At 42.7% G+C, this 26699-nt stretch overlaps 1 protein-coding gene across 7 annotated transcripts in view; it reads left to right on the top strand.

Annotated features, from left to right (window-relative positions):
* SMARCA2 (SWI/SNF related, matrix associated, actin dependent regulator of chromatin, subfamily a, member 2) overlaps positions 1-25977 on the top strand; it is a 272034-nt gene extending 246057 nt beyond the window's left edge. For 3 of the 7 annotated variants that reach the window (XM_056522637.1, XM_056522643.1, XM_056522627.1), the window contains exons 31-35: positions 5770-5875; positions 7364-7465; positions 12597-12729; positions 22697-22839; positions 24922-25977. In XM_056522637.1, coding sequence (XP_056378612.1) covers positions 5770-5875; positions 7364-7465; positions 12597-12729; positions 22697-22839; positions 24922-24957 — 520 coding nt within the window. In that variant the 3' untranslated portion in view covers positions 24958-25977. The remainder of the gene's footprint in view (positions 1-5769; positions 5876-7363; positions 7466-12596; positions 12730-22696; positions 22840-24921) is intronic. The other 4 variants (XM_056522656.1, XM_056522648.1, XM_056522666.1 and 1 more) reach the window with 3 other exon arrangements.
* The last annotated feature ends 722 nt before the right edge of the window (positions 25978-26699 follow it).

Genomic DNA, 26699 nt, shown 5'->3' with positions numbered 1-26699 from the left:
TTCCATTATTTAAACAGATATGTCAGTACACCTGATAGGTCAACTTTAAAGGGGTACTCCGCCCCTATGCATGTTATCCCCTATCCAAAGAATAGGGGATAACATGGCTGATCGCGGGGACTCGCCTGCTGGAATGCCTGTGGCTTCCTTGATTGTGACGTCATGCCACGCCCCCTCCATTCATGTCTATGGTAGGGGGCGTGGCAGCTAGTACACAGCCGTCACACCTCCTCCCATAGACATGAATGGAAAGGGCATGACCGCTGTGTTCTGGCACTGTATGGAGTTCATTTGGCAAAGATCGCGGAGGTCCCCAGAGGCCAGAAGTTAAACATAAAATATAAATTATGTATTTAATGCCCTATGAAGACTGTGTAGACTGGTCCTATGGAGATGCAGCAGGAAGCTCAGCGATATATATCTCAGAGCGGATAAATAAGCTCCCTGTTCGTCCATTTAGGTTCCAATTTTGAAATTAATCATGTTTAAACAAATGACTGCTGCACTGTGAAAAAATCTCTAGCGGTACACATGTACCGGTTGTGTGATGCCCTTACTAGTACAGTGATCCCTCAACTTACAATGGCCTATACATACAATAGTTTCAACATACAATGATCTTTTCTGGACAATTGTAACTTGAAACCAGACTCAATATACAATGCTACGGACAGTCCAGATCTACAAAACATGTTAAAGGAGTTGTGCGCTGCCCTGCCTTTCGGAGCTCCGCTCACAGCGTCCGGAAGTTCATTACTCCGAACACTGTGTGCGGGCTTCCGTGTTCGCGGCCGCCCCCTCTACCAAAGTCTATGGGAAGGGGGCGTGACAGCGGTCGTGCCCCCTTCCCATAGACTTTCCTTAAGGGGGCGGGCGAGACGTCACAAGGGCGCGGCCGCGAACACGGAAGCCCGCACACAGCGTTCGGAGTAATGAACTTCCGGACTCTGTGAGCGGAGCTCCGAAAGGCAGGGCAGCGCACAACCCCTTTAATGGCTCGAAGAACCGACCAATCAGAATGAGCATTCACTGGTAAAACACCTGTATTACTGATGTGTATGCACTGAATTCCTGTCTGATAGCGCCTTCCTATAGTACAGGAAGGTACTAGATGTTCTGTACTACTCTTTACCCGTGACTACTCTTGTAGTTGTGTTTATTGTGTACATTTTCACCATGAAAACTACCTTACTAATTTGCGCAGAAGAGCCGGTACTATTGTATCTTGGCTGTAGAGCCTCTGTGTGTGCAAAGGCTCTACAGTATAGTATGAATATGGGCAGTGATGTGACCGGCCTAGCCAGAAGGGTGGTTCCGGCCATCCATGAGTGGCGCTGATTGATTTATACTAGATAAGTGGAGACATCTATGATCATAGAGATTTGGGTGAACTCTGCACCATTATAATATTTTATTCGCATGTATTTAACAAATATTTGATATGTAATATAGGCACTTGTGTACGTATTGACATGTTTTGACAAATCAGTATGTTAGAGAGAGGTCATAGGATGGGATCTAAATGAATATGTAGAGAGGCACTATGTAATAATGAGATCATTTGTATGCACCTGAAGCTGAAGCAGTCATGAATTGGTAGCATACATACATACAGCAGGCAATGACAACTTACAGCAATGCATAAGGTGCAGCAACACAATAAAGTGTATTTACTGCTATAGTACAGCTTTTGGTTGTTGGGACATGCTGGGAGTTGTAGTTCTGTGCCAGCTACAGAGACACAGGTTGTAGATCACTGCTCTATAGCAGTACATGCACAACTTCATACAATGTTGTCCTTTCTTTTAGATTTTTACAATTCCCCTCCAGCTCTGCACCACCTACCTCACGTCATCATTATGGCAGGTCCTTAAAGGGGTTCTCCACTGCCCTGTCTTCCGGAACTCCGCTTGCAGCATCCGGAAGTTTATTACTCCAGACGCTGTGTGCGGGCTTCCGTGTTCGAGGCCGCCCCCTCGTGAGTTCACGCCCGCCCCCGCAACGAAAGTCTATGGGAAGGGGGCGTGACAGCGGTCGCGAGGGGGCGGGCGTGACGTCACGAGGGGGCGGCCTCGAACACGGAAGCCTGCACACAGCGTCCAGAGTAATAAACTTCCAGACGCTGCGAGCGGAGCTTCGGGAAGACAGGGCAGTGGAGAACCCCTTTAAAATTTGCCTGTCATTACAAAAACTTTTATACAATGTAGATAATACCATTATATGTATATTTGTAATATACATTGGTTAAACAAAATTGTATATTTAAAAATTCTGTTCCTGCAGCTGTTGTCTGTGTCTCTATGAGGAGTCCAAATATAGGAAGTGTGAGCAGGAGAAGTAGGGCTCTGTACAGACTCCTGGTTTGTCAATCATCCTTTTGTGTGAGTCAGGCACATGTCACAGAGTCTCCCTGCACAGAGCCCTGCTTGTCCTCTCTACACAGAGCCCTGCTTGTCCTCTCTACACAGAGCCCTGCTTGTCCTCACTGCACAGAGCCCTGCTTGTCCTCAGTGCCCAGAGCCCTGCTTGTCCTCAGTGCCCAGAGCCCTGCTTGTCCTCAGTGCCCAGAGCCCTGCTTGTCCTCAGTGCCCAGAGCCCTGCTTGTCCTCAGTGCCCAGAGCCCTGCTTGTCCTCAGTGCCCAGAGCCCTGCTTGTCCTCAGTGCCCAGGGCCCTGCTTGTCCTCAGTGCCCAGGGCCCTGCTTGTCCTCAGTGCCCAGGGCCCTGCTTGTCCTCAGTGCCCAGGGCCCTGCTTGTCCTCAGTGCCCAGGGCCCTGCTTGTCCTCAGTGCCCAGGGCCCTGCTTGTCCTCAGTGCCCAGGGCCCTGCTTGTCCTCAGTGCCCAGGGCCCTGCTTGTCCTCAGTGCCCAGGGCCCTGCTTGTCCTCAGTGCCCAGGGCCCTGCTTGTCCTCAGTGCCCAGGGCCCTGCTTGTCCTCAGTGCCCAGGGCCCTGCCTGTCCCCACGGCCCTGCCTGTCCCCACTGCCCACGGCCCTGCCTGTCCCCACTGCCCACGGCCCTGCCTGTCCCCACTGCCCACGGCCCTGCCTGTCCCCACTGCCCACGGCCCTGCCTGTCCCCACTGCCCACGGCCCTGCCTGTCCCCACTGCCCACGGCCCTGCCTGTCCCCACTGCCCACGGCCCTGCCTGTCCCCACTGCCCACGGCCCTGCCTGTCCCCACGGCCCTGCCTGTCCCCACTGCCCTGCCTGTCCCCACTGCCCACGGCCCTGCCTGTCCCCACTGCCCACGGCCCTGCCTGTCCCCACTGCCCACGGCCCTGCCTGTGTACAGGGCCCTGCTTTCTTTCAAAGACCTCCCTGTCTGTCTCCAGGTTAGGTCTGGTTCTGCCGATCACTTCCATTGAAGTGCATGGAGCCAAGTTGTAATACCCCACCCAAAGTGGAGACAGACAGGGCGCAGTCTTTGAAAGAAAAAAGTTCAGTTTTTTTATTCCTGGATAACCCCTTTAAAATTGTCCTTTTTTGACCCCTATAACTTTTCTGTATACTGTATTATAGTATCTTACATAAATGAGTACACCTTTCATATTTTTGTAAATATGCGACAACAATGAAGAAATAACATTCTGCTATAACGTAAAGTAGTGAGTGCACAGCCTGTATTAAAGCGTACCTGTCATAGTCCAAAAAAAAGAAAAAAAGGGATATGTTACTCAGTACCCAATCCTGATCATGTGCATATCATTTTTATGTGTTTCGGACCTATATATCCAGAGATATAAGCATTTATCTGCTGGTGAGTTACTTTTTCATTGTGCAGGCTGGAGGGGGCGTGTCAGTCTGTCTCCCTCACAGGAGCAAGCCTGGGCAGTCAGCCAATCAGTACTCTCTACTCTGTAACCCTTTCCTCTCTGGTTTCATGCTGTGTCATGTGTCAGAGGAAGATACTTGGAGCTTGCCTGCAGTAATCAGAAGACATTATGGTGAATTCATAACAGGATAAAATGTATAAATATAAGAATAGATCTTTATAAAATTAGTGCAAGGATTTTTTAGATAAAAGTACAGCATTTTTATGAATACATGTTCTATCCGTTTTATCTTCTCCTAGTAAAGCTGGATGCTAATCAGCATAGCTGTCACTGTGTGTGTCATTCATCTTTCACAGACTCCTGAATGTCTGATCAACTTCTTTGTCATTCAGGAGTTCGAGAAAGCATTGACTATTTCAGCATGCTGGGAGTTGTAGTTTAGTAACAACTGAAGCTGCAGTGTTTGTAAATAACTGTGTTAGAGCAATGTTGCCTCCAGCTGTTTTAAAACTACGGCTCCCAGCATGTCCACACATCCTTTATCTGTAGTTTTGCGTACACAATAGAAATCTCCTATACTGGATACCGGTATGCTTTACGGCTGGTATCCAGTATGCTGCAAAATCTAGACTTGTCTGTCTGGCTAAAAGACAGGCGACCCCTAGTGGTGGCTATTTTGAGCTTGAATTTCAGGTGAAAAAAAAAAAAATTAACAGGTGTATATTGTGAAATGTCATATTGTAATGAGTCCTGCAATATATGAACAGTTTTTAACAATGACAGTGCCTCTTTAATGTTGTCTCGTTGGCTACAAAACTAAGTACACAAGTGAAATAGTCAAAGTAGCCATTTTCCTCCCTCCCTGGCATCTGTTACAAGGTCCCAGGTGAGATTGGTGAGCAGGTGACTGGATCTGGCTAGGAAATGTGAAAACTAGGCCCTCCCGTATCTGTTGGACCCGGCCCACGTCTCATTTATTTGAATGAGCTGAACGGAGTCAGGTAGTGACTCTGGTAGGCTCATTTTTTCCCTGTATATTGTTTTCTTGTGTGCAATACTTGTGTCATTTCACATTATTATACATAACTTAACTTCTAAGCTTATTTGTTTTGGGTTCTTCCTATGCATGAATTACTTGGATTGTTACCAACATTTGGTGAAAATGTAATGTCGATAGTACCTTTTGAAATATATATATATATATATATATAGTGAGAAAAATGAGGACATGTTCAATACTTATTTCATCTGCTATATATATGTCTATGAGCTACATCTAAATAAATATTTTTATTTAAAATTTCTCTTTTTTTCCCCATCAAATTTTCATTCTAAAATCCAGACTAGAGATCTTAAAAGCGTACAGACTTGTAACAGGATTATTATAAGCATGCCGACACAAAGACTTCTGAGCACCGCCCGTCCACTGGTGTATTCATTATGCATTCTTTAACTACAGACTCTTGCAGCCATTGTTGCAGTTTTCCTTCTCTGCGGCAGGCATCTCTTGTTGCCTGGAAACCGTAGTAGGAGTATAGCGCATGTGCTACCTTAGATAAGCGAGGATTTTATTCATTGCTGAGTAAATGGACGTAATCATTTTGTCCTTTGCTACCAGAGCATATTGCATAAGTCATAAATTCCTTCTTCTGTGGTTATGCACACAGTTGCTCTTTTTCCATAGACAAAAATATAATAATTTTAATGGTAAACATCAGTATTTATTTTAGTAATATCTGCATTTTTTTATCTGCTCTATTACGGTCTTAAATAGCAGCAATGTCAGTTTGAACAATAGAATTTACATATTTTCACTTTGGAGCTTTGCCCACTAGGTGGCAACCACTGCAAAATAATTTATTTTGTATTGATTTATTAGGATTTAAGAAATTTTTTAACACCTGCTGTCAATTTCTGCTGTTCAGCACATATTAGAATTGTGATTTTAGAATGTTTGTTTTTCCTGCATTTACATTTCATGTTTTTTTTTTTGTACAGTTCTGGACGGCAGCTAAGTGAAGTTTTCATACAACTCCCTTCTAGAAAAGAGTTACCAGAATATTATGAATTAATACGCAAACCAGTTGATTTCAAAAAGATAAAGGTAAACCTATGTAGAGTTTCCAAAATAACTTAACACTTGAACAATTAAGAATAATTGATAATAAAGTTATTATACAGTTGTGAGAGTCTATTGACAACATTTGAACTGTTTTTGGCATATGTTGTATCAGTTAGCCCCTGTTCATGGTACCATCAGAAAAAATGCATTGAACATTGAAGCTATGCTAATTTATATATGTTTGTTACTGTGTGTGTTACTGTAAGTTAACAGCACATACAGTACAGCAGCCAGGGTGTACAGGTATGTTTTTCGTCCTGAAGGGGTTAAACTAATAATTTTACTTTTACTGAAGCAATCAGTCTTTTTGGGTAGGAGTCTATTAGCATGGCACATCTTGACATTGCAATATTTGCTCATTCTTTATTGCAAAAGCACTCCTTCAGATCACCCCAGAGATGTTAAATTGAATTAAGATCTGGGCTCTGGCTGGGCCATTCCAAAACGAAAGAGGTACTCCGGAGAACTAAACCCATAGCCTATCATTTCCCTCTCATCAATCTATTTAATTGCCTAAAGAACATTTATTAACTATATAGATCAGGTTTCCCTCTTTGGTTGTCACTTACATGCATGAAGTGAGAGAATGCCATTAAGCAGCCCCCACCCTCCTGAGAGAGACAGACCACATGGTTTTTGCCCTGCACTGATGAGTCATGTTGCCTTTTAGTGCTGAGAACTGGAAGGTGTGTATGGTGTCAGCCAATCACACACTGGACTTCTCTCTGCTCACAGAGCTGGGGGGGCTGCTCTCAGAAAGGGAGCTGTCCAGCAGTGAGAGGAGAGCTGCAATGATTGCTGGGAGATGTAGGGAAGTATGGCAAAGAATATCAGGCAGCCAGAGAAGACCACAGGAGCCACATAAGCCATGTATATCAGGCAGGATGGTTTACAGGGAACATATGCAGGTAGTGTGGTGGCTTTGGAATTTTTATATATATATATATATAATACATCCCTTGAGTACCCCTTTAATCTTCTGGTGAAGCCAATGATTTTATGGATTTGGATGTGTGCTTTGGATAAAGGTTATGCTGAAAGGTAAGCAAGCAACTTCAGCTTTCTAACGGACACCTCAAGGTTTTGTGCCAAATTGCCTAGTATTTGAAACTGTTCATAATTCTCTTCACCCTGACTAAGGCCCTGATTCCAGCTGCAGAAAAGCATAATGCTGCCACCACTAGGCTTCACTGTCCGTATGGTGTTCTCTGGGTGATATGCAGTGTTGTTTTTGCACCAAACATACCTTTTCGGATTATGACTAAAAAGTTCACCTTGCTTTCATCAGACCATAACACATTTTCCAACATGCTTTTGGGGGACTTGATGTTTGTTTTGTGCAAACTGCAGCCAAGCTTGGATGTTTTTCTTTTTAAAATAAGGCTCCTGTATTACATATATATTTTAATAATAAGATCCCTCTGATGTCTTCCCTTAATTCAATTAATTGATGTCTTTCTTTATATGTAGGAAAGAATTCGCAATCATAAATACAGAAGTATAAGTGACCTAGAAAAGGATGTAATGTTGCTATGCCACAATGCACAGACGTTTAATCTAGAAGGATCCCAGGTTAGTAGTTTTTCTTTTTATTTATTGTTTATCTTTTCTTTTCTTTTGGTTAGTAATGGTATTCTAAACCAGGTGCAACCCAAACAAATTTACAGGAAAGTAATAACAATCTGCATTTCAAGGGAAATGCATTATGCCAGATAAGTAATCTGTAAGGACATACCAAGCACTCAATTACCAGATATATAAAATGTAACATTTATCTTTCTAAATAGATACGATGGTTTTATATGTCGGGGCCATCACATTAACTGCTATCCGACAGCGCAAAATGCTTAAGCTGCTGCCGGATAGCAGTTTAAGCGTCCCGGGCAGGTTTGCTTACCTATCCCCGCTGCTCCGGGTCCACTTCGCGATCCTCCAGTGTCTTCTGTATCTTCTCCAGGGTCCGGGCCTCGCTTTCCGGCGACGTTATTGCGTTGCTATGCACGCCGTGCCGGCGCAGCAGCGTAATAACGTCACCAGAAAGCGAGGCCCGGAGAAGATGCGAAAGAAGCCGGAGGATCCCGAAGAAGACGCTGGAGCAGCGGGACAGCATCGGGTGGGGTGAGGACGCGGTCCGAAGCGGCGGGAACAGGTGAGTATAACTTCATATACTTTACATTGTACGAATCCCTCAACATACGATGGATTCGACAAATGATGGGTCGTTTGGAACGAATTACCATCGTATGTTGAGGGACCACTGTATCAGTGGGGGAGATTCTCAAACTACTGTAATTTCTGTTCCAGTGATATTATTCATATCTTTTTTTTTTCTCACATTTTCAAAGGTCTCTTGTGCTGCTTTGAAAATATGAGCATTAATATATGTATATATATTTTTTTTTTTGCAGCAATATTGGATTTTTTTTTTTTTGCAACAAAATTGCAGAGTTTGGCGCCAAAATCAGCAATTTTGGCACCAAATTTTACATCCCAGAAAAATCTGGCGGAAACATCTCACAAAATATTCCATGGTTACTAGTGTCCAGACAAGCGATAACTGTATAAATAAAACATTTCTGAGCTTAAATGTGAGTGCAAATGCAGTGAGCAAGGAAGAAAAAAAAACATTTTAATAAAATTTTTCAATAATAATTTCTTTTTTTTATAATTACTTAAATAACACATTTTCCCCCAAAAACATTTCTGTGATTTCTATACTATCAAAAAGCTGCTGTGAAATTTTTGATGTAAACTGGACTCTCACCCCTTTGAAAATATCATGTAAAGCAGACAATATACGTGGACACGCCCGGTTTTATAAAACTGACGTGAACAGTGTAAACCGCGGCACAAAGCTCTTTGAAAATGTGGTCAATAGTTTTCGTGCCGAAAAGTTCTGCTCTGTATCTCCTGGGGAGTGCGTCAGTCCAGCCACACCCCTCCTGTGCACCCCATCTCACAAAGCCACACCATTTAAGCCACACTCCTTTTATTTTCTGCCCTTTTTTTGTGTATTGGTCTGGCTTGCAAGTCAAGCCCACTTCGACAAAACCTCGCCTCCTTCTATTATCACCCTACAATGTCTTTATCACAGCTCAGCCCCACCTGATGACGAGATATGAGGGCGGGAGATGCGGTCAGGCTATGAGGACGGGTGACGAGAGTGAAATATGAGAGCGGGAGATGAGGACGGGATAGGAGGTTGAGATAGGAGGTCCGTATATGAGGATAGGATATTAGGTTGTGATATGAGGACGGGATATGAAGTCGAGATATGAGGACAGGTACTTCCTCCTATGTTGCCTTTCCTCCCCCACAAGGATTAGGTAGGAAAAACCGAGCAACGCTGGGTACTCAGCTAGTTAATTTTTAAAAACTGATAATCAATGCAAATGGGTCCACAACAAGGGGATATTAAAAAGACAGAATCCAGAAGTTTATACTCATCTATATATCTTTGTATAGCTTTATTCAGATATAACTGTGTTCATCAGCATAAACTTATTTATATAGTTCACTAGCTCCCTATAGGTTTGCTATTCTCAACACAGATACTGCATATTCAGGTTAACAGACATCTTAATTTTTACAAGGGTATTCCAGTCAGGATTTATTTTATTTTTTTAAATGGAGTGTGACTGCTATTCCAACATCTCTTGGTTACCGCTGCTCCCTGATTGCTCTGACATTTTGACCCTGCAGTAACTGCTGCATCTACTATTTGCCATTGAGTGAGCATTTCCTGCAGGGTCTCCACAACATCGGAAACTGTGAACGGCAGGGACTGGAGGCTGTCAGAATGGCAGCTTTGCAGGTGAATAAGCATTTCTTTTTATTTTTAAACACCACGCTCTGTTTTAAAAAGGTTTCTTTGCCAAAATACCCATTTAGGTTTATGCAGGCACACGAATGTTAAAATACACATAGTTGCGCTGTTAGTGTCCCATCAAAACGCTTTGCCGCAACAAGTGTTAACAAAACAGGTAATTCATGAGGGGGGCAATCAAGTCCACTTCAAGCGGGTACGTGTACAAAAAAAATATGCATTCAACATCTGTCTGAGATCCCAACCACAAAATACATCAAATGTACAGCACAGAAATGGATAAGCGATACTAGGACTGAACTGGCTAACACTTAGTATCATGGAAAGTAAAAAAAAAATTAAAAATAATAATACAAAACAAGCAAGCTAGAGTGCAGGTTACCAGACAAGGGATTGGATAGAGGCTACAATGTTAATATCAAGTTATTTGCCCCTCACACAGAGCCCCACATGTTCCATCATCCTTAGTAGGGATCGACCGATTATCGGCACAGCCGATATTATCGGACGATATTCACGTTTTTTCCGTTATCGGTATCGGCTTCTAACCTGCCGATAATGCGCAAAACAAGGCGTGCGCACGAATCGCTGGACTTCAGTCCCGGCCCTGAACTTCAGGCTGGGACTGAAGTCCCGCGATTCGTGCACACGCCTTGTTTTGCCTTGCTCAGCAATTGCCTGACAGCTGACAGCATGGTGGAGAGGGAGCTGTCAGCTGTCCCGCTCCTCCACTCCCTCACCTTTCTCACGCTGTTTCATTCTTGCAGTGGGAGTGAGAGCCGCGGGGACGCCATCCACTGCAGGCCGGTGTGATGACATCACATCATCGCGCCGGCACCCGGAGATCACGTCCCTGCAGCTCTCACTTACAGTACAAGAACGTAGCAGCGTATGAGAAAGGTGAGCACTGCTCGGGCGCTGTATGGATGGACGGGCAAATTATAAGTGAGGGGGGCAAATATAAGTGAGGGGCACATATCAGGGGGGTATTATATGTGAGGAACACAGGACAGGGGGGATTATATGTGGGGGCACATGACAGCCACCCCTGTCATGTGCCCATATAATGCCCCCTGACTTATAATACCCTCTGTCCTGTGCCCCTCTTATATAATGCCCCATGTCCTGTGCACCTCACATATAATGCCCCCTGAGGGGGCGGGGCATTATATATGAGGGGCACTGGACAATATATGTGAGGGGCACAGGACAGGGGGTATAAGTCAGGGGGGCATTATATGGGCACATGACAGGGGTGGGCTGTCATGTGCCCCCACATATAATCCCCCCGTCATGTGCCCCTCATACATAATACCCCCTGTCCTGTGACCCCCACATATAATGCCCCATGTTCTGTGTTCCTCACATACAATGCCCCCTTCATGTGCCCCCACATATAATGCCCCCTGACATGTGCCCCTCATATATAATGCCCCATGTCCTGTGCCCCTCACATATAATGCCCCCTGTTCTGCACCCTCAGGGGGCATTATATGTGAGGTGCACAGGACATGGGGCATTATATATGAGGGGCACAGGACAGGTGTTATTATAAGTCAGGGGGGCATTATACAGGCAGGGGGAGAGAAGCAAGTGGCGGCGGCAGTCTCTGGCACCGCAAAAGCCGCTACAGTTCATTGATTTAAAGCGCCCGCTCTAAATCAATGATCTGCAGCAGGTTCAGTGGGGGGGGGGGGGAGAAATAGCCGATAATTTATACCGGAATATCGGTATAAATTATCGGCTATCGGCCTTAACCTCCACAGATTATCGGTATCGGCCCTAAAAAAACGATATCTGTCGATCCCTAATCCTTAGGCAACTTCCTCACGGGTCTGTTATCCAAGAACAAAGGCTTAAACAAAAAAATACTACTTGAAGATAATTTTACACATTTGAACGTTGTTTGTTGCCTTTTTTGTTATACCTTGTTCAGTTAAATAAATTAATGTATAGATAACATTCTGCAATGCCTTTAATAATCTAACAACTAAGAAAACAAAAAAGCTCAAAACAGAAATAAAGTGTAAAAGGAATGCATATTTGTTAATTCAAAATGATAAAACAGTGCATCCAAAATAGGCGCTTTTCTTTATTGGTGTAGAGCTGTAGCCATTTTTATTGTTTAAGGATGGGTATCTAAGTCATGGATTTTTACATGACATAAGTATCACTAAACCATAAACTGGTACAGGTCACTACTCCAAAGCTTAAAGGAAATCTGTCACCAGTGTCACCTGCACTAACCTGTCGGTACCGACAGGTAGTGCAGGTGACACTGATGACAACGGTACTTACCTTGTCCTGGTCCGTGCAGTCGTTCTTCGTTAATCTTCTCCGGTTTCTTCAGCTCGGGGCCTGGCTTGGGGCACGGGCAGAGCTTAGTGACGTCACCGTTGCTGTTCTCTAGCAGCAGGACCCAGCAGAGAGCAGCAGCGGTGACGTCACTAAGTTCCACCCAAGCCGGGCCCGGGCTGAAGAAACTGGAGAAGATTACCGAAGAACGACTGCACGGACCGGGACAAGATAAGTACTGTTGTCATTAGTGTCGCCTGCACTACCTGTCGGTACTGACAGGTTAGTGCAGGTTACACTGGGGACAGATTTCCTTTAACATTGTCATGGAAAATATCCACCACAGTAGCACCTGCACCTCGACATATGTTTCGCTACCCAGCTTTATCAGGGGGGAGACCTGCCTTCTTTTTTATGTAATATTTCTGTAACAAGGATTGTGACTGGACTGTGGAAGGTGTACACCCAACACCCAAGATCTTCAGTGTACATTGCAGTTATTGCTTTTGTTCATTTAGCATTCACTTCCTATGGAAACATTTTTTTTATTGATCCCAACCTTTTTTGCTTTTAACTATTTAGATATATGAGGATTCTATTGTTCTACAATCGGTTTTCAAGAGCGCAAGGCAAAAAATTGCAAAAGAGGATGAAAGCGAGGAAGAAAGCAATGAAGACGAAGATGAGGAGGATGAAGATGAATCAGAATCTGAGGGTAAACCTTTAAAATACTTTGTGTGTGACCTACACTAAATTTTTCCAGAAAATTCCTTTAGCTAGAGACAAACTCCCCTGCTGTCATTTTTCTATAAAACTAAGACTCCCTTTTAACCCCGTAGCACACAGCCCATTTTTGCCTTGATGACATAGCCGAATAGTTACATTTTTGCGTATTGGTCTTCCTTCCTCGATTTTTAAGAGCTATAACTTATGAAGGCTTGTGGGGTTTTTTTTGTTTGTTTTTTTTGCACGACCAATTGTACTTTGTAATGACCATAAACTATTCGGCTATTTGGGGGGGGGGGGGGTGTTGGGGAGATGGAGAAATAAATATAAAAAAAAAACATTTTGCAACTTTTTTGGGGGTTTCCGTTTTTACACAGTGCACTGTATGGTAAATCTGACGTGTTCTGTGTATTTTCCAGGGCAATACAATTAAAATGATAATAATGTTTGCATGCTTATGTTACTGTACTACTTTTGAAAAAAGTAAAACTTCTTGTAAGAAAAGCGTATGCTTAAAATTGCCCTATTCTGACCCCTATAGAGTTCTTATTTTTCTGTATATGAGCTCATGTTTTGCACCGTGATTTATAGTTTTTTATCGGTACTAGGGATGCACCGATATATCGGCGGCCGATACATATCGGCGGCCGATACATATCGGCCGAAAATAGCTGTTTCGGGGAAATGCCGAAACAATAAAAAATGTGCCGATAATGACCCACCTCCCCTGCCCGCCCACAGCACAAGTTGCAAACACTGCCAGTGGCAGAGGCACTCGTGGGGGGAGCAGGGGGGGCCGGGCGCAACATCTGGGGGGGCGCGCTCTCCGGGATAGGAATACTTCTTTTTATGTGCCCGGGCCGGCTCCCGTGTGTGGCTGCAGGCGGAGGCCGGCCAGCGCATATAAAACCTAATACTGTATACTGAAAACCAGGGGGCCTCCAGCTGTTGTGAAACTACAACTCCCAGCATGCCCGGACCGGCAAAGTCTGTCCGGGCATGCTGGGAGTTGTAGTTTCACAACAGCTGGATGCCCCCTGGTTTTTAGTATACAGTACTGTATTAGGTTTTATATGCTCTTGTCGGCCCCCGCCTGCAAGCAACACACGGGAGCCGGCCCGGGCACATAAAAAAAGTATTCCTATCCCGGACATCCCTGTGTCCCGAAAAATCTTTTCGGGACATAAGGATGTCCGCCGGTCACTCACCATTCCCCGGCGTCTTCCTGCGATCCTCCTTCGGTCCCTCGCTTCTCCACCTCTATGGTCGTACGCACGGGACGCCACTGACGTCCCGTGCGTACAACCATAGAGACGCAGGATCGTCGCAGGAGAACGCACGCCGGCCGGGGCCTGGTAAGTGACCGCGTCATCTTGTACAGTGTTCCGGTCACCGCTCCTCCGGTCCTGGCACCTACTGCTATGGTCCATAGGCCATAACAGTAAATGTGACCCCGGGCCGGAGGAGCGGTGACCGGAACACTGGTGGGGGGCAGCAGTACAGACATACAGACAGCCTCCAGCCATACACTGTATATGGCTGGAAGCTGTAAGTCTGTGGGGAAGCTGCCTACTATTGTGGGGAAGCTGACTAATATTGTTGGGGGGCAGCTGCCTACAAATGTGGGGGGGAGCTGCCTAATATTGTTGGGGGGCAGCTGCCTAATATTGTTGGGTTGGAGCTGCCTATAAATGTGGGGGAGCTGCCTAATATTGTGTGGGGGAGCTGCCTAATATTGTGTGGGGGAGCTGCCTAATATTGTGGGGGGGGGGGCTGCCTAATATTGTGGGGGGGGGGGGCTGCCTAATATTGTGGGGGGGGGGCTGCCTAATATTGTGGGGGGGGGCTGCCTAATATTGTGGGGGGAGCTGCCTAATATTGTTGGGGGGGGAGCTGCCTAATATTGTGGGGGGGGGGGAGCTGCCTAATGTTGTGCGGAGCTGCCTAATATTGTGGGGGAACTGCTGACCTAATGTGGGGGGGGAGCTGCCTACTATTGTGGGGGAAATGCTGACCTATTGTGGGGGAGCTGCCTACTATTGTGGGGGAGCTGCCTACTATTGTGGGGGAGCTGCCTACTATTGTGGGGGAGCTGCCTACTATTGTGGGGGAGCTGCCTATTAATTTGGGGGAGCTGCCTATTAATTTGGGGGAGCTGCCTATTAATGTGGGGGAACTCCCGACCTAATGTGGAGGAGCTGGCAATCTAATGTGGGGGAATCTAATGAGCGGAGCGCTGCATTTTACCAGAAGACGAGGAGAAGTAATTATCGGTTTCGGACGGACATTTTTTTTTTTTTTTTTTTCGGTTTCGTTTCGGTTCTGAAATTTCCATTTCGGTGCACCTCTAATCGGTACCATACATGTGTATATGTGACTTTTTATTCCATGTTTTCTGGAAAATAATGTGACCAAAAATTAGCAGTTATTTTAGGTTTATTCCGTACGGGGTCATTAACACTGTATTTTATTAGTTTATGCGGCAATAACAAAAAAAAATTCCTTTTGTAAAATGAAAAAAGGGGGTAAATACTTTTTTTTTTTTTTCTTGAGAGAGGGTCTTATTACTTATTTTCTTTTACATTCTTTGAGCCCCCACAGAGAACTACTTATAGCAATCTTTTGATTGCTCTTATTGTTCAGTGCTATGAGTTGGCATAGCATTGATTAATTCAATTGGCAATCTACTCTTTTATAGTCTGCAAGGCGGACCACACAAGATCATTGTACACTAGAAACAGTCATCTGCCAAAAACAAGTTTACTTATAAAATATAAATGTTTTATTAATTTCTCATTAAAACCATATACAGTGGGGCAAAAAAGTATTTAGTCAGCCACCAATTGTGCAAGTTCTCCCACTTAAACAGATGAGAGAGGCCTGTAATTTTCATCATAGGTATACCTCAACTATGAGAGACATAATGAGGAAAAAAAAATCCATAAAATCATATTGTATGATTTTTAAAGAATTTATTTGAAAATTATGGTGGAAAATAAGTATTTGGTCAATAAAAAAAAGTTCATCTCAATACTTTGTTATATACCCTTTGTTGGCAGTGACAGAGGTCGAATGTTTTCTGTAAGTCTTCACAAGATTTTCACACACTGTTGCTGGTATTTTGGCCCATTCCTCCATGCAGATCTCCTCTAGAGCAGTGATGTTTTGGGGCTGTCGCTGGGAAACCCAGACTTTCAACTCCCTCCAAAGGTTTTCTATGGGTTTGAGATCTGGAGACTGGCTAGGCCACTCCAGGACCTTCAAATGCTTCTTACAAAGCCACTCCTTCTTTGCCCGGGCAGTGTGTTTGCAATCATTTTCTTGCTGAAAGACCCATCCACGTTTTATTTTCAATGCCCTTGCTGATGGAAGGAGGTCATCAGCAAGGGCCATTCATTTTTGCCTTTACGCAGATCAGTCGTCCTGGTCCCTTAACAGAAAAACAGCTCCAAATCATGATATTTCCACCCTTATGCTTCCATGTAGGTATGGTGTTCTTTGGATGCAACTCAGCATTCTTTCTCCTCCAAACACGACGAGTTGAGTTTTTACCAATAAGTTCTACTTTGGTTTCATGTGACCATATGACATTCTCCCAGTCCTCTTCTGGATCATCCAAATGCTCTCTAGCAAACTTCAGACGGGCCCGGACATGTACTGGCTTAAGCAGGGGTACACGTCTGGCACTGCATGATTTGAGTCCCTGGCGGCATAGTGTATTACTGATGGTAGCCTTTGTTACTTTGGTCCCAGCTCTCTGCAGGTCATTCACTAGGTCTCCCCGTGTGGTTCTGGAATTTTTGCTCACCGTGCTTGTGATAATTTTGACACCACGGGGTGAGATCTTGCGTGGAGCCCCAGATCAAGGGAGATTCAGTGGTCTTGTATGTCTTCCATTTTGTACAGGGTACATTCACATGGGTGGGGGTTTACAGCAAGTTTCCCACTTCAAGTTTGAGATGCGGCAAATTTTCCGCTGAAGCGGGAAACTCACTTTAAACCCCGGCCCGTGTGAATGTACCCTAAAAACACTACACTACACTAACCCTAAATAAAGAGTAAAACACTACATATACACTACACCCACCACATATACACTACACTACACTACGCTACACTACATATACACCTCCCCCCCTCCCCCAATAAAAATAAAAAAACGTCTTTGTACGTCAGTTTTTCCAAAACGGAACCTCCAGCTGTGGCAAAATAACATCTTCCAGTATTACCGGACAGCCATTGACTGTCCAGGCATGCGGTGAGTTTTACAACAGCTGGAGGCACCCTGTTTGGGGGAAAACTGACATACAGTATTTTTTTGGTGGAGGAGGCAAGTGAAACGCTTGCTTCCGGGTACACCCCTATAAAAATCCCTAATTTAGGCCTCAAATGCACACGGCGGTCTCTCACTTCAGAGCCCTGTCTTATTTCAAGGCAACAGTTTAGGGCCACATATGGGGTATCTCCGTACTCGGGAGAAATTGCGCTACAAATTTTGGGTGGCTTTTACCCCTTATGAAAAGGTAAAGTTGGGGTCTTCACATAACATTTTTTACACTAACCTGCTGGTGTTGCCCCATACTTTTCATTTTCATAAGAGGTAAAAGGAAATAAAGACCCACAAAATTTGTAACACAATTTCTCCCAAGTACGGAAATACCCCATATGTGAACGTAAAATGCTCTGCAGGCACACAACAAGGCTCAGGAGTGAGAGCACACCTTGTACATTTGAGGCCTCAACTGGTGATTTGCACAGGGGTGGCTGCTGGTTACAGCGGTTCTGACATAAACGCAAAAAAAAAAAAATACCCACATGTGACCCCATTTTGGAAACTACACCAGTCACGGAACGTAACAAGGGGTATAGTGAGCTTTAACACCCCACAGGTGACTGACAGATCTTTGAAACAGTGGTCCATGAAAATGAAAAATTTAATTTTTCATTTGCACAGCCCACTGTTACAAAGATCTGTCAAATGCCAGTGGGGTGTAAATGCTCACTATACCCCTTGTTATGTTCCTTGAGGAGTAGTTTCCCAAATAGTATGCCATGTGGGGTGTTTTTCGCTGTTCTGGCACCACAGGGGCTTCCTAAAGGAGACATGCCCCGCAAAAAAGATTTCAGAAAAATTTGCTTTCCAAAAGCCCAATGTCGCTCCCTCCCTTTAGAGCCCTCTAATGCACCCGCAGAGCACTTTACATCCACATATGATATATTTCTTTACTCAAGAGAAATGGGGTTTAAAATTTTAGGGGACATTTTCACCTATTAACTCTTAAAAAAAAAAAAAAAATTTAATTTTTCATTTTCACATCCAACTTCAACTCAAAGTCATCAAACACCTGTGGGGTGTTAAGGCTCACTGTACTACTTGTTACGTTCCTTGAGGGGTGTAGTTTCTCAAATAGTATGCCATGTGTGGTGTTTTTCGGGCTTCCTAAATGTAACATGCCCCCCAAAAACCATTTCAGCTAAATTCGCTCACCAAAATCCCATTGTCGCTCCTTCTCTGGGTTGTATATATCGGGGGCTTTTTCTCCTTTACTCCTTGTAAAAATAAAAAATATGGGTCTACAAGAACATGTTAGTGTAAAAAATGAAGATTTAGAATTTTCGTCTCCACTTTGCTGCTATTCCTGTGAAATACTTAAAGGGTTAACAAACTTTCTGAATGTCATTTTGAATACGTTGAGGGGTGCAGTTTTTATAATTGGGTCCATTATGGGGTATTTCTAACATAAATACCCTCCAATTCACTTCAAACTGAACTGGTACCTGAAAAATTCAGATTTAGAAATTTTCTTGGAAAATTGCTGCTATACTTTGAAGCCCTCTGATGTCTTCAAAAAGTAAAAACATGTCAACCTTATGATGCAAACATAAAGTTGACATATTGTATATGTGAATCAATATATAATTTATTTTATATGTCTATTTTCCTTACAAGCAGAGAGCTTCAAAGTTATAAAAATGCAAAATTTTCTAATTTTTCATGACCTTTTTGAATTTTTCACCAAGAAATTATGCAAGTATCGTTGAACATTTACCTCTAACATAAAGTAGAATATGTCACGAAAAAACAATCTCTGAATCAAATTCATAATTACAAGCATCCCAGAGTTATTAATGTTTAAAGTGACAGTGGTCAGAATTGCAAAAAATGCTCTGGTCCTTAGGGTCAAAATGGGCTCGGTCCCAAAGGGGTTAAATATTCATTAACCCATTCCCTAATAAAAGTTTAAATCTCCCTTTTCCCATTTTTCTAATAAAAATTTTGAAAAACATAAATAAAATAAAACCTAAACGTGTGGTATTGCCGGGTGTGTAAATGTCCGAACTATTAAAATATAATGTTGATTAAACCGCCCGGTCAAAGGCGCAAGCGTAACAAAATTCCAAAGTTCAGAAATGAGTATTTTTGGTCACTTCTTATACTAGGAACATTTTTATAAAATGCGATCAAAAGGTGCCATCAAAATAAAAATGGCCCAGATGAAAACTTCAGATCATGGTGCAATAAATGAGCGCTCAATCATCCGTATACATGGAAAAATAAAAAAGAAGATGACAATTTTAAACATACTAATTTGGTGCATGTAGTTATCGTTTTTTTTTTTTTAAAGTAGTAAAATAAAAAAAAACGTACATAAATTGAGTATCATTGTAACCATATGGCCCTACAGAATAAATATAAGGTAGCATTTGTACTGAAAAGTGCACTGCATAGAATCATAAGCCCCCAAAATTTACAAAATGGCATTTTGGTTTTTTTTTTTTTTGTTTTTTTCAATTTTGCCCCACAAATATTTTTTTTCTGAATTCGCCATAGGTTTTTTGGTTAAAATATAATTATGGTATTACAAAGTAAAATTGGTGGTGTAAAAAAAACAAGCCCTCATATGGGTCTATAGGTGGAAAATTTAAATTTAGTTTTTTCCTCCTCACCTTCTAAAAAAAATCATAAGTGTAAAAATGAAAAATAGCCTGAGAGGGAAGGGGTTAAAATTACCATTACAGTGGTTTTATATTACTTAGATAAAATGTACACCAGCTTAAATGGGCACTGTCGGATCCAAAAACTTTTCTATGTTCTTCCTGATAAAAAAAATAAAGTCCTTTTTGTTTTTTGGTTGTTTAAAATTTTTCTTTTAATATTTAAGAAAGGAAATGTCCCCTAAAATTCCCACCACTAGTGGTCCCCATACCTTCTGGGACACTAACCAGTCCTGCAGCAGCATCAGGCTTGTCCATGAGTCATGGACAAGAGATGACTTATGGACATGAGTTGGCTGCATGAGCACCAATCACCTCCCACCACCACAAGGGAGGGATACGCCCCTTCCCCATAGAGGATTTTGAACACTGAGCTAATGAAGAGGGATTTTTTTAAATATGTGTGTGTGTGTGTGTGTATATATATATATATATCATTTATCGGGGTATACCACGCACCGGCCTATAACACGCACCCTCATTTTACCAAGGATATTTGGGTAAAAAAAAGTTTTTTACCCAAATATTCATGGTAAAATGAGGGTGCATGTGTATACCCCGATACACCCCCAAGAAAGGCAGGGGGAGAGAGGCCGTCGCAGAAGGGGCAGCGGCACCCATTGCCGTCCCCGTTGCCTCCCCCCATCCCCGGTGGCATAATTACCTGTTGCCGGGGTTGGGTCCGCGCTGCTGCAGGCCTCCGGCGTGCGTCCCCTGCGTCGTTACTATGGACGGCGCGGCGCACTGACGTCATGCACCGTGCAGCGCATAGCAACGACGCAGGGGACGCACGTCGGAGGCTTGCAGCAGCGTGGACCCGACCCCGGCAACAGGTAATTATGCAACCGGGGATGGGGGGAGGCAACGGGGCAGCGGCGCCGGCAATGGGTGCCGCTGCCCCTTCTCCTCCCACTGGCTGTCGGCGCTGCTTCTCTCCCCCTGGCTATCGGTGCCGGCAATGGGGCGCCGGCACCGATAGTCAGGGGGACAGAACGGCAGCGGCGCCGATAGCCAGGGGGAGAGAAGGGCCGGCAGCAGGGCTCTAGACCCCAGGAAAGGCAGGGGGAGAGAAGCGGGCAGCGACGGCCTCTCTCCCCCTGCCTTTCCTGGGGGTGTATCGGCGTATAACACGCACATAGACTTTAGGCTAAAAATTTTAGGCTAAAAAGTGCGTGTTATACGCTGATAAATACGGTATATATATGTGTGATAGAGGCATAAAACGTATATGTACAGGATTAGGTACACACTTGGCAAACCACCGTATACATATGAATACCTTTTTGATGGGTTTTTGCCATGCACCTGTGGCAGAGACCACAAACATGTAAATGGTCCCTTGTCATGAGGCTGCTTTTAGAGAAGCAAGGAAAGTTAAGCTTATTGTAGGGAATATGTTTTTTGGGGTCAAGTCTTAAAGGGCATCCAATGAGAGCCTAGCTCTGTGCTGGCAAGATCTGTTGAATTCTTAAAATATTACAAAAGGATTTTGCTATTTGAAGCCATTGTTAGGATATCTATATATAGGTAGAATGAGAGTGACTGTTTGTTTTTTTGTCATTTGGAGAAGAGTTGTTTCATACTTTTGCTGCGTATATATTGCAGAAAGAATAAGAATAATATGAAGTTGTTTGGGAAATGTAGAAAGAAGCAAGATGAGTGGTTTCTGGCAGTCGCTGGACTATTATAAATTCCTAGTCTAGCTTTCAGTGACCCAAAGAGGGCAGGCATTTGCCGAACTAAACTAGAAGAATCAGTTCATGTATTAAATCGTATGCTTCACACATTTTCCACTCAATGCCTTTTTTTAACTACACAGTATCAGTAATTTTTCAGTGTGAATAATATGTCACTGGAAAAGTCAGGGTCTTTCCTTATCCATCTGCTACTGTCGTTGAGTCTCTCATCCACTTCACAGACACTTTGTGGTTATGGAATGAATGCATCACTTGAGATGAACTCTACCTTTTATATTACTAGTGTTATACCTACATTTAACTGATTTGTCTTAGCAAATGTAAATGTATCAAAGTAAAACAAAAAGCAGAAAAATAGCCAGCACAACTACCTAATACACGGGTGCACGCTGCTGTGGCAAATACAATACAAAGTATACAAATAGAAGGTTGCAGCAGAACTCTTTGTTAAAAAATTGTCACTTAGGGCACCTTTTGATCAAAACGTGTTCCCCACCTACCACACGGAGGTGGCATCACTTTGAACGGGAACCGAACACGCTCATTCCACTCACCTCTACTGTTCATATAGCCACTATCCATTTCAAAACCTCCTGTGAACAGGGAGGGGTGCACAGATAAAGAGGTTTTTCCTGAATGTATTTTATGCTTCTTTAATGGCTGCTAACTGTAATGTATTGCTATGAATCACTGAAACTGCATTATTCAATTTAATATTTTGAAGTGATATAATACATGGCATTCATTTTTAGGGTCATAAGCACCTGTGTAATAGTTATATGCATGTATGATTAATTGAGAATAAAGCTGGACAAGTTATCATAACATAAATGAAACAAGCATTTTTCCTTGTGGATAGCCTCTGTAAATTGTTAATGGAGATTGCTGCAGGAATATTTATCCTGTTGTGTAATGTTTGTTCTGGCCATATAAAATAGTTTTCGACAAAAAAAATGTTATGTGCTCTTACTATAAAAAAAAAAAAAAAAAAAAATTCCTGACAATACATAATTATGTCTAAACTTAGCTGAAGACAAATATAATTCAGCTACACATGTAGCAAATATGGTGGTGGAGGTCTGGTGTACGGTAGTTTTTGTATTACCATTTAACCATACCTTTTTTATTTATTTTACATGTTTTTACCCATTAGCTAGTATCTCCTCATTGATATCAGTATAGCACAAAACATTTGCAATCAGAATTGTGCTTTTTTTCAGTTCTCCGTGTATGTGAATTCATTTTTAGAACTTTCTGTTTTAGCAAAATCTGTGAAAGTGAAAATTAAGCTGAATAAAAAGGATGACAAGAATCGAGAAAAAGGAAAGGGAAAGAAACGCCAGGGTCGTGGTAAAGCCAAACCAGTTGTTAGCGACTATGACAGTGATGAAGACCAAGATGAAAATGTGAGTAAAGAAACAATTTGTACTACACTTTATATGTGGTGTGTATTCATATTGCCGTCACCGATCACAAGCACAGACAGCACAGCTTTTATTGATACATTGATTCTAAAACAACCATAGTCTGCATTGGGCAAAAGATGATAATATACACACAAATCCACGTTGTTAGGGTACGGTCCCACATACTGCTTACGCAGCATATTTCAGTGCACAAAATCTGATGCTGCAGTGGGAAATACACTGCGTAACCCCCGATCACCATACACACATGGCTTTTCCAGCGGCAGCCCTATGTGTGCATTGAGTTTTGGAGGCGGGGACGCGCGTCAGTCACACGTGGCCCCACCTCCAAAACAGACTGCACACACAAGGCTGCCGCAGGAAGCTCTGTGTGTATGGTGATCGGGGATTATGCAACAGATTTTGCACAGCGTGAAATATGCTGCGTAAGTGGTATGTGGGACCATTCCCTTAGGGTGCATTAACACAAACAGAATTTGCTGCAGGTGCAGGTTTTACAAGGTGATCACTTTATTGACATGCCAATCAAAAATACAAATGATCCGGAGCTGCCAATTTTTAAACTGTGGATCTGCAACTATAAATCAGCAGCAGGGTGCATTAGCACACGCAAGTTCCGCTGTGGATTTGAAGTTGTAAAATCCACAATTTTACAATTGTGGATTCGGTGTGTGTTAAATACACCCTAAGGGTACGTTCACACGAGCAGACCCACGAGCAGATCTGCTGTTGAAGGACCCCTGCATGGTGGCTTTACATGCGACTGCTTGGAGCGGCAATACACCGCTACGAACGGACACACTGCAATGTGTGAGCCGCACAGCGCATGCGCAGTATACTCGCACATTGCTGCAGCTCTCGGCCTAGCTCATGGAGTAGGGGGAGTGGCCAGGATGTGTGCAAGTAAAGCGCTCATGGGCGGAAACTCTCACATCGCAGTGTGTCTGTTCCAAGCTGGCACATGTAAAGCCACCATGCAGGGGTCCTTCAGCGGCGGATCTGCAGCGTAAAATGCACTGTGGGTCTGCTTGTGTCGATGTACCCTGATAGTATATTCACTTGTGGCAGATTTGTTGCACAAATTATTGGCACTTTCCCTATCATCTGATTGGCTCTTGCAGGAAGCCATGCACATTGGGATAGTAGTTTTGGTTACTTTAATTATCTGCTGAATATTTGCAAAAATGTCAAAGAAGAAAGTACTCACCTTTTAAAAATACGGTGATCTCTCAAGTTACCATATTAATTTGTTCCTGGATGACCACTGTAAGTTTAATCTTAAGAAGTTCTATGGAAAACCAGTAATTGGTTATGAAGCCCCCAAACTTTACTCCCAAAATAAGAAAAAATTATAATTAAATTAAAATAATTACACATAAAAGTAGGTGGAAACAGTAAATTCATTTTGATGATGTAGAGGGCAGAGGATTCTTTAAAGTCCTGTATAGCAACCAATCAGCTTGCTTCTTTCATTTTTTTTAAAAACCTCTGAAAAATGAAAGAAGCGATCTGATTGGTTGCTATGGGCAACTCAGCAACTTTTCCTCTGGACAGGTTTTGATAAATCTCCCCCATAGTTTACCAGAAAAATAAAATGTGGCTGCCTTCACCTGTTGTTCATAGGACAGGTAGTCTTGATCCATGTAAAGAGCAGTACTGTACTTGTAGTTCTGTACAATATTGTAGAGATGCGCCACTACTAAATGGCCAGTCACTGCATTCATGTCTCTTACCGGTGAAATGTCCAGACTGGTGGAATCTTTCAGCTATTCTTGTGTACTGCAGATGTGGACTGTCTGTAACATTTCATATTGAATATGGTTTAAAATGACAATGGTCTAAGAAATCACTGTACTGTACTGTTGTAGAGCCAGTGTTCCTGCAGTCCCATCTGTCTTTGTTCACAACAGCAACAATATGCAAGTGCATCACCTGACCTGTTTTTATTTTTTTTATTTTTTTTTTAAAGTTTATGAACGTTAAATTGTTGAGGGAATTTTTTTAGTAATGTCCTCTTTTTTTTCTCTCTCTCTCTCCCCCCCTCCCCCCTTCCCTTCCCAGGATCAGACAGAAGGAAGCGTAAGTGACGACGAGTGACTTACATGACAACTGTTTTATGGACAGAATTCTTCATTTTCTAGCTTCCACTCATCCAATTCATGTTTTTTCTAAAAAAGGAAAAATACACAATGGGAATGTTTCTGTATTAATCATCTAGAGGTGACATTAGACTAGTGTCAGTCATACATGATCTCATCGTGTAAAAAAAAAAAAGAAAGAAATGTATACAAAACATGCGCACACATACACAGATTTTGTAACATATTGTGACCGAACAGGCTCCAGTATGAAACAAGTTACACGTTTTTTGATGGAAAACTGTGGATCAGTAGTATAATTTTTGTGGGTCGACGTTCATTTGGGAATGGTTCGCCATGCCTGGTTTGCTATACTATGGTGTAGCTTATGGCGGTGCAAAGCTAAAAACAATATTTTGTAGCAACAAGAACTGGGACAAACTTATAAATGTAACTGGTTATTTTATTTTTCATCAGGCAGTTTTATTTTAGCGGTTTTTATGTTGCTGTGGTTCAGTATTTTTTTTTTTTTTCATTAATTGTGGTGCATATATGGAATTTTCAAGTACTGATTAACCCTTTTGGCGCTGGATGGGCCTGCAATTTATTGTTTTGCATGCTGTGGCTCAGCTGGCTCTTTAAGTGTTAATATGCAGTAGTTGCTTTTCATAATTTTTCCTTCCCTGTTTTCCTCTCATGTTAGAGCAGTTTAAACACAAATTTATTGAAAACTTATTAAAGTATATAACTAATGTAATTCATTTTTATTACAATTTCTATTTGTTATGAAGAAGTTTGGTTTCACTTATTTGTTGCAGACTATATTTAGTCAAATTGGATGCTTTATTTCTCCCTTGCTTATTTTATTTTCTTCTAATTGACCTTTATCATTGCGGATAATCAGCTTTTTTTCCTTAAAGTGTACTTAATCTTTGCTTTCTTTGCACAATGTCTTTGGTTGCAATTCATAAGCCTGAGGCAAATAAAATCCCAGCAATTTTGAAAACTGTGTTTTTTTTTTTTTTGTGATTTCTTAATGAGAAGAAAATGGCTTCACCATCAATGCAGTCATTCACATGGAATTAAACAAGAGATTAAAGACTCTCATACATTGTGTATGTTAATGAGGAGTGTTCATTGCCTTCAATTTCTCCTGGAATGTTTATGGAGTACAGTATGTTTCCTTCCCTTCTGCCAAACATGAGCTGCCTACATACACCAACATCTTAGGCTTTATGAATGTTTGCCTATTCCCATATCCTAACTGGTCAGGGTTGTGGAAATAAAAAAATAAAAAAAAATACTTGTCCAAGGGACAAGCGGAACACAATCTACTTGTCCCTCAAGAAAATCCACTTGTCCTGGTAGATAAAATAATTTCAACCAAAATAGTCTGATCTAGACCACCAGGGATGGATATAAGATCCCTTTAGACACTGCTGTCAACTTAGACAGCGGTGATCTAATTGTTTAATAGCGGCCACGATGATCGCAGCATGCCAGGATATTAGTGGCAGGAGAGCTGTAGCTAGCTCCTTTTACACCCGAGGCAAGCCCAGTAAATTGCCCCCCCCCCCCCCCATCTGACCCCTATAACTCCAATTTTTCCATATACAAGGATGAGGGTAATCTTGTGTGACATGATCTGTAGTTTTTATCGGAACTTTTATTAGGAAAGGGGCTTATTCACATATATACGCACGTCTTAAAATATTTTAATCACTATTTTTCAGTCTTCATAGGGACTTATAAATGGAGTCT

This window comes from Hyla sarda, chromosome 1 (genome assembly GCF_029499605.1).
Source record: "Hyla sarda isolate aHylSar1 chromosome 1, aHylSar1.hap1, whole genome shotgun sequence".
NCBI lineage: Eukaryota > Metazoa > Chordata > Amphibia > Anura > Hylidae > Hyla > Hyla sarda.
Note: the sequence above shows the minus strand (reverse complement) of the source record. Positions and strands in the feature narration are given on the sequence as shown.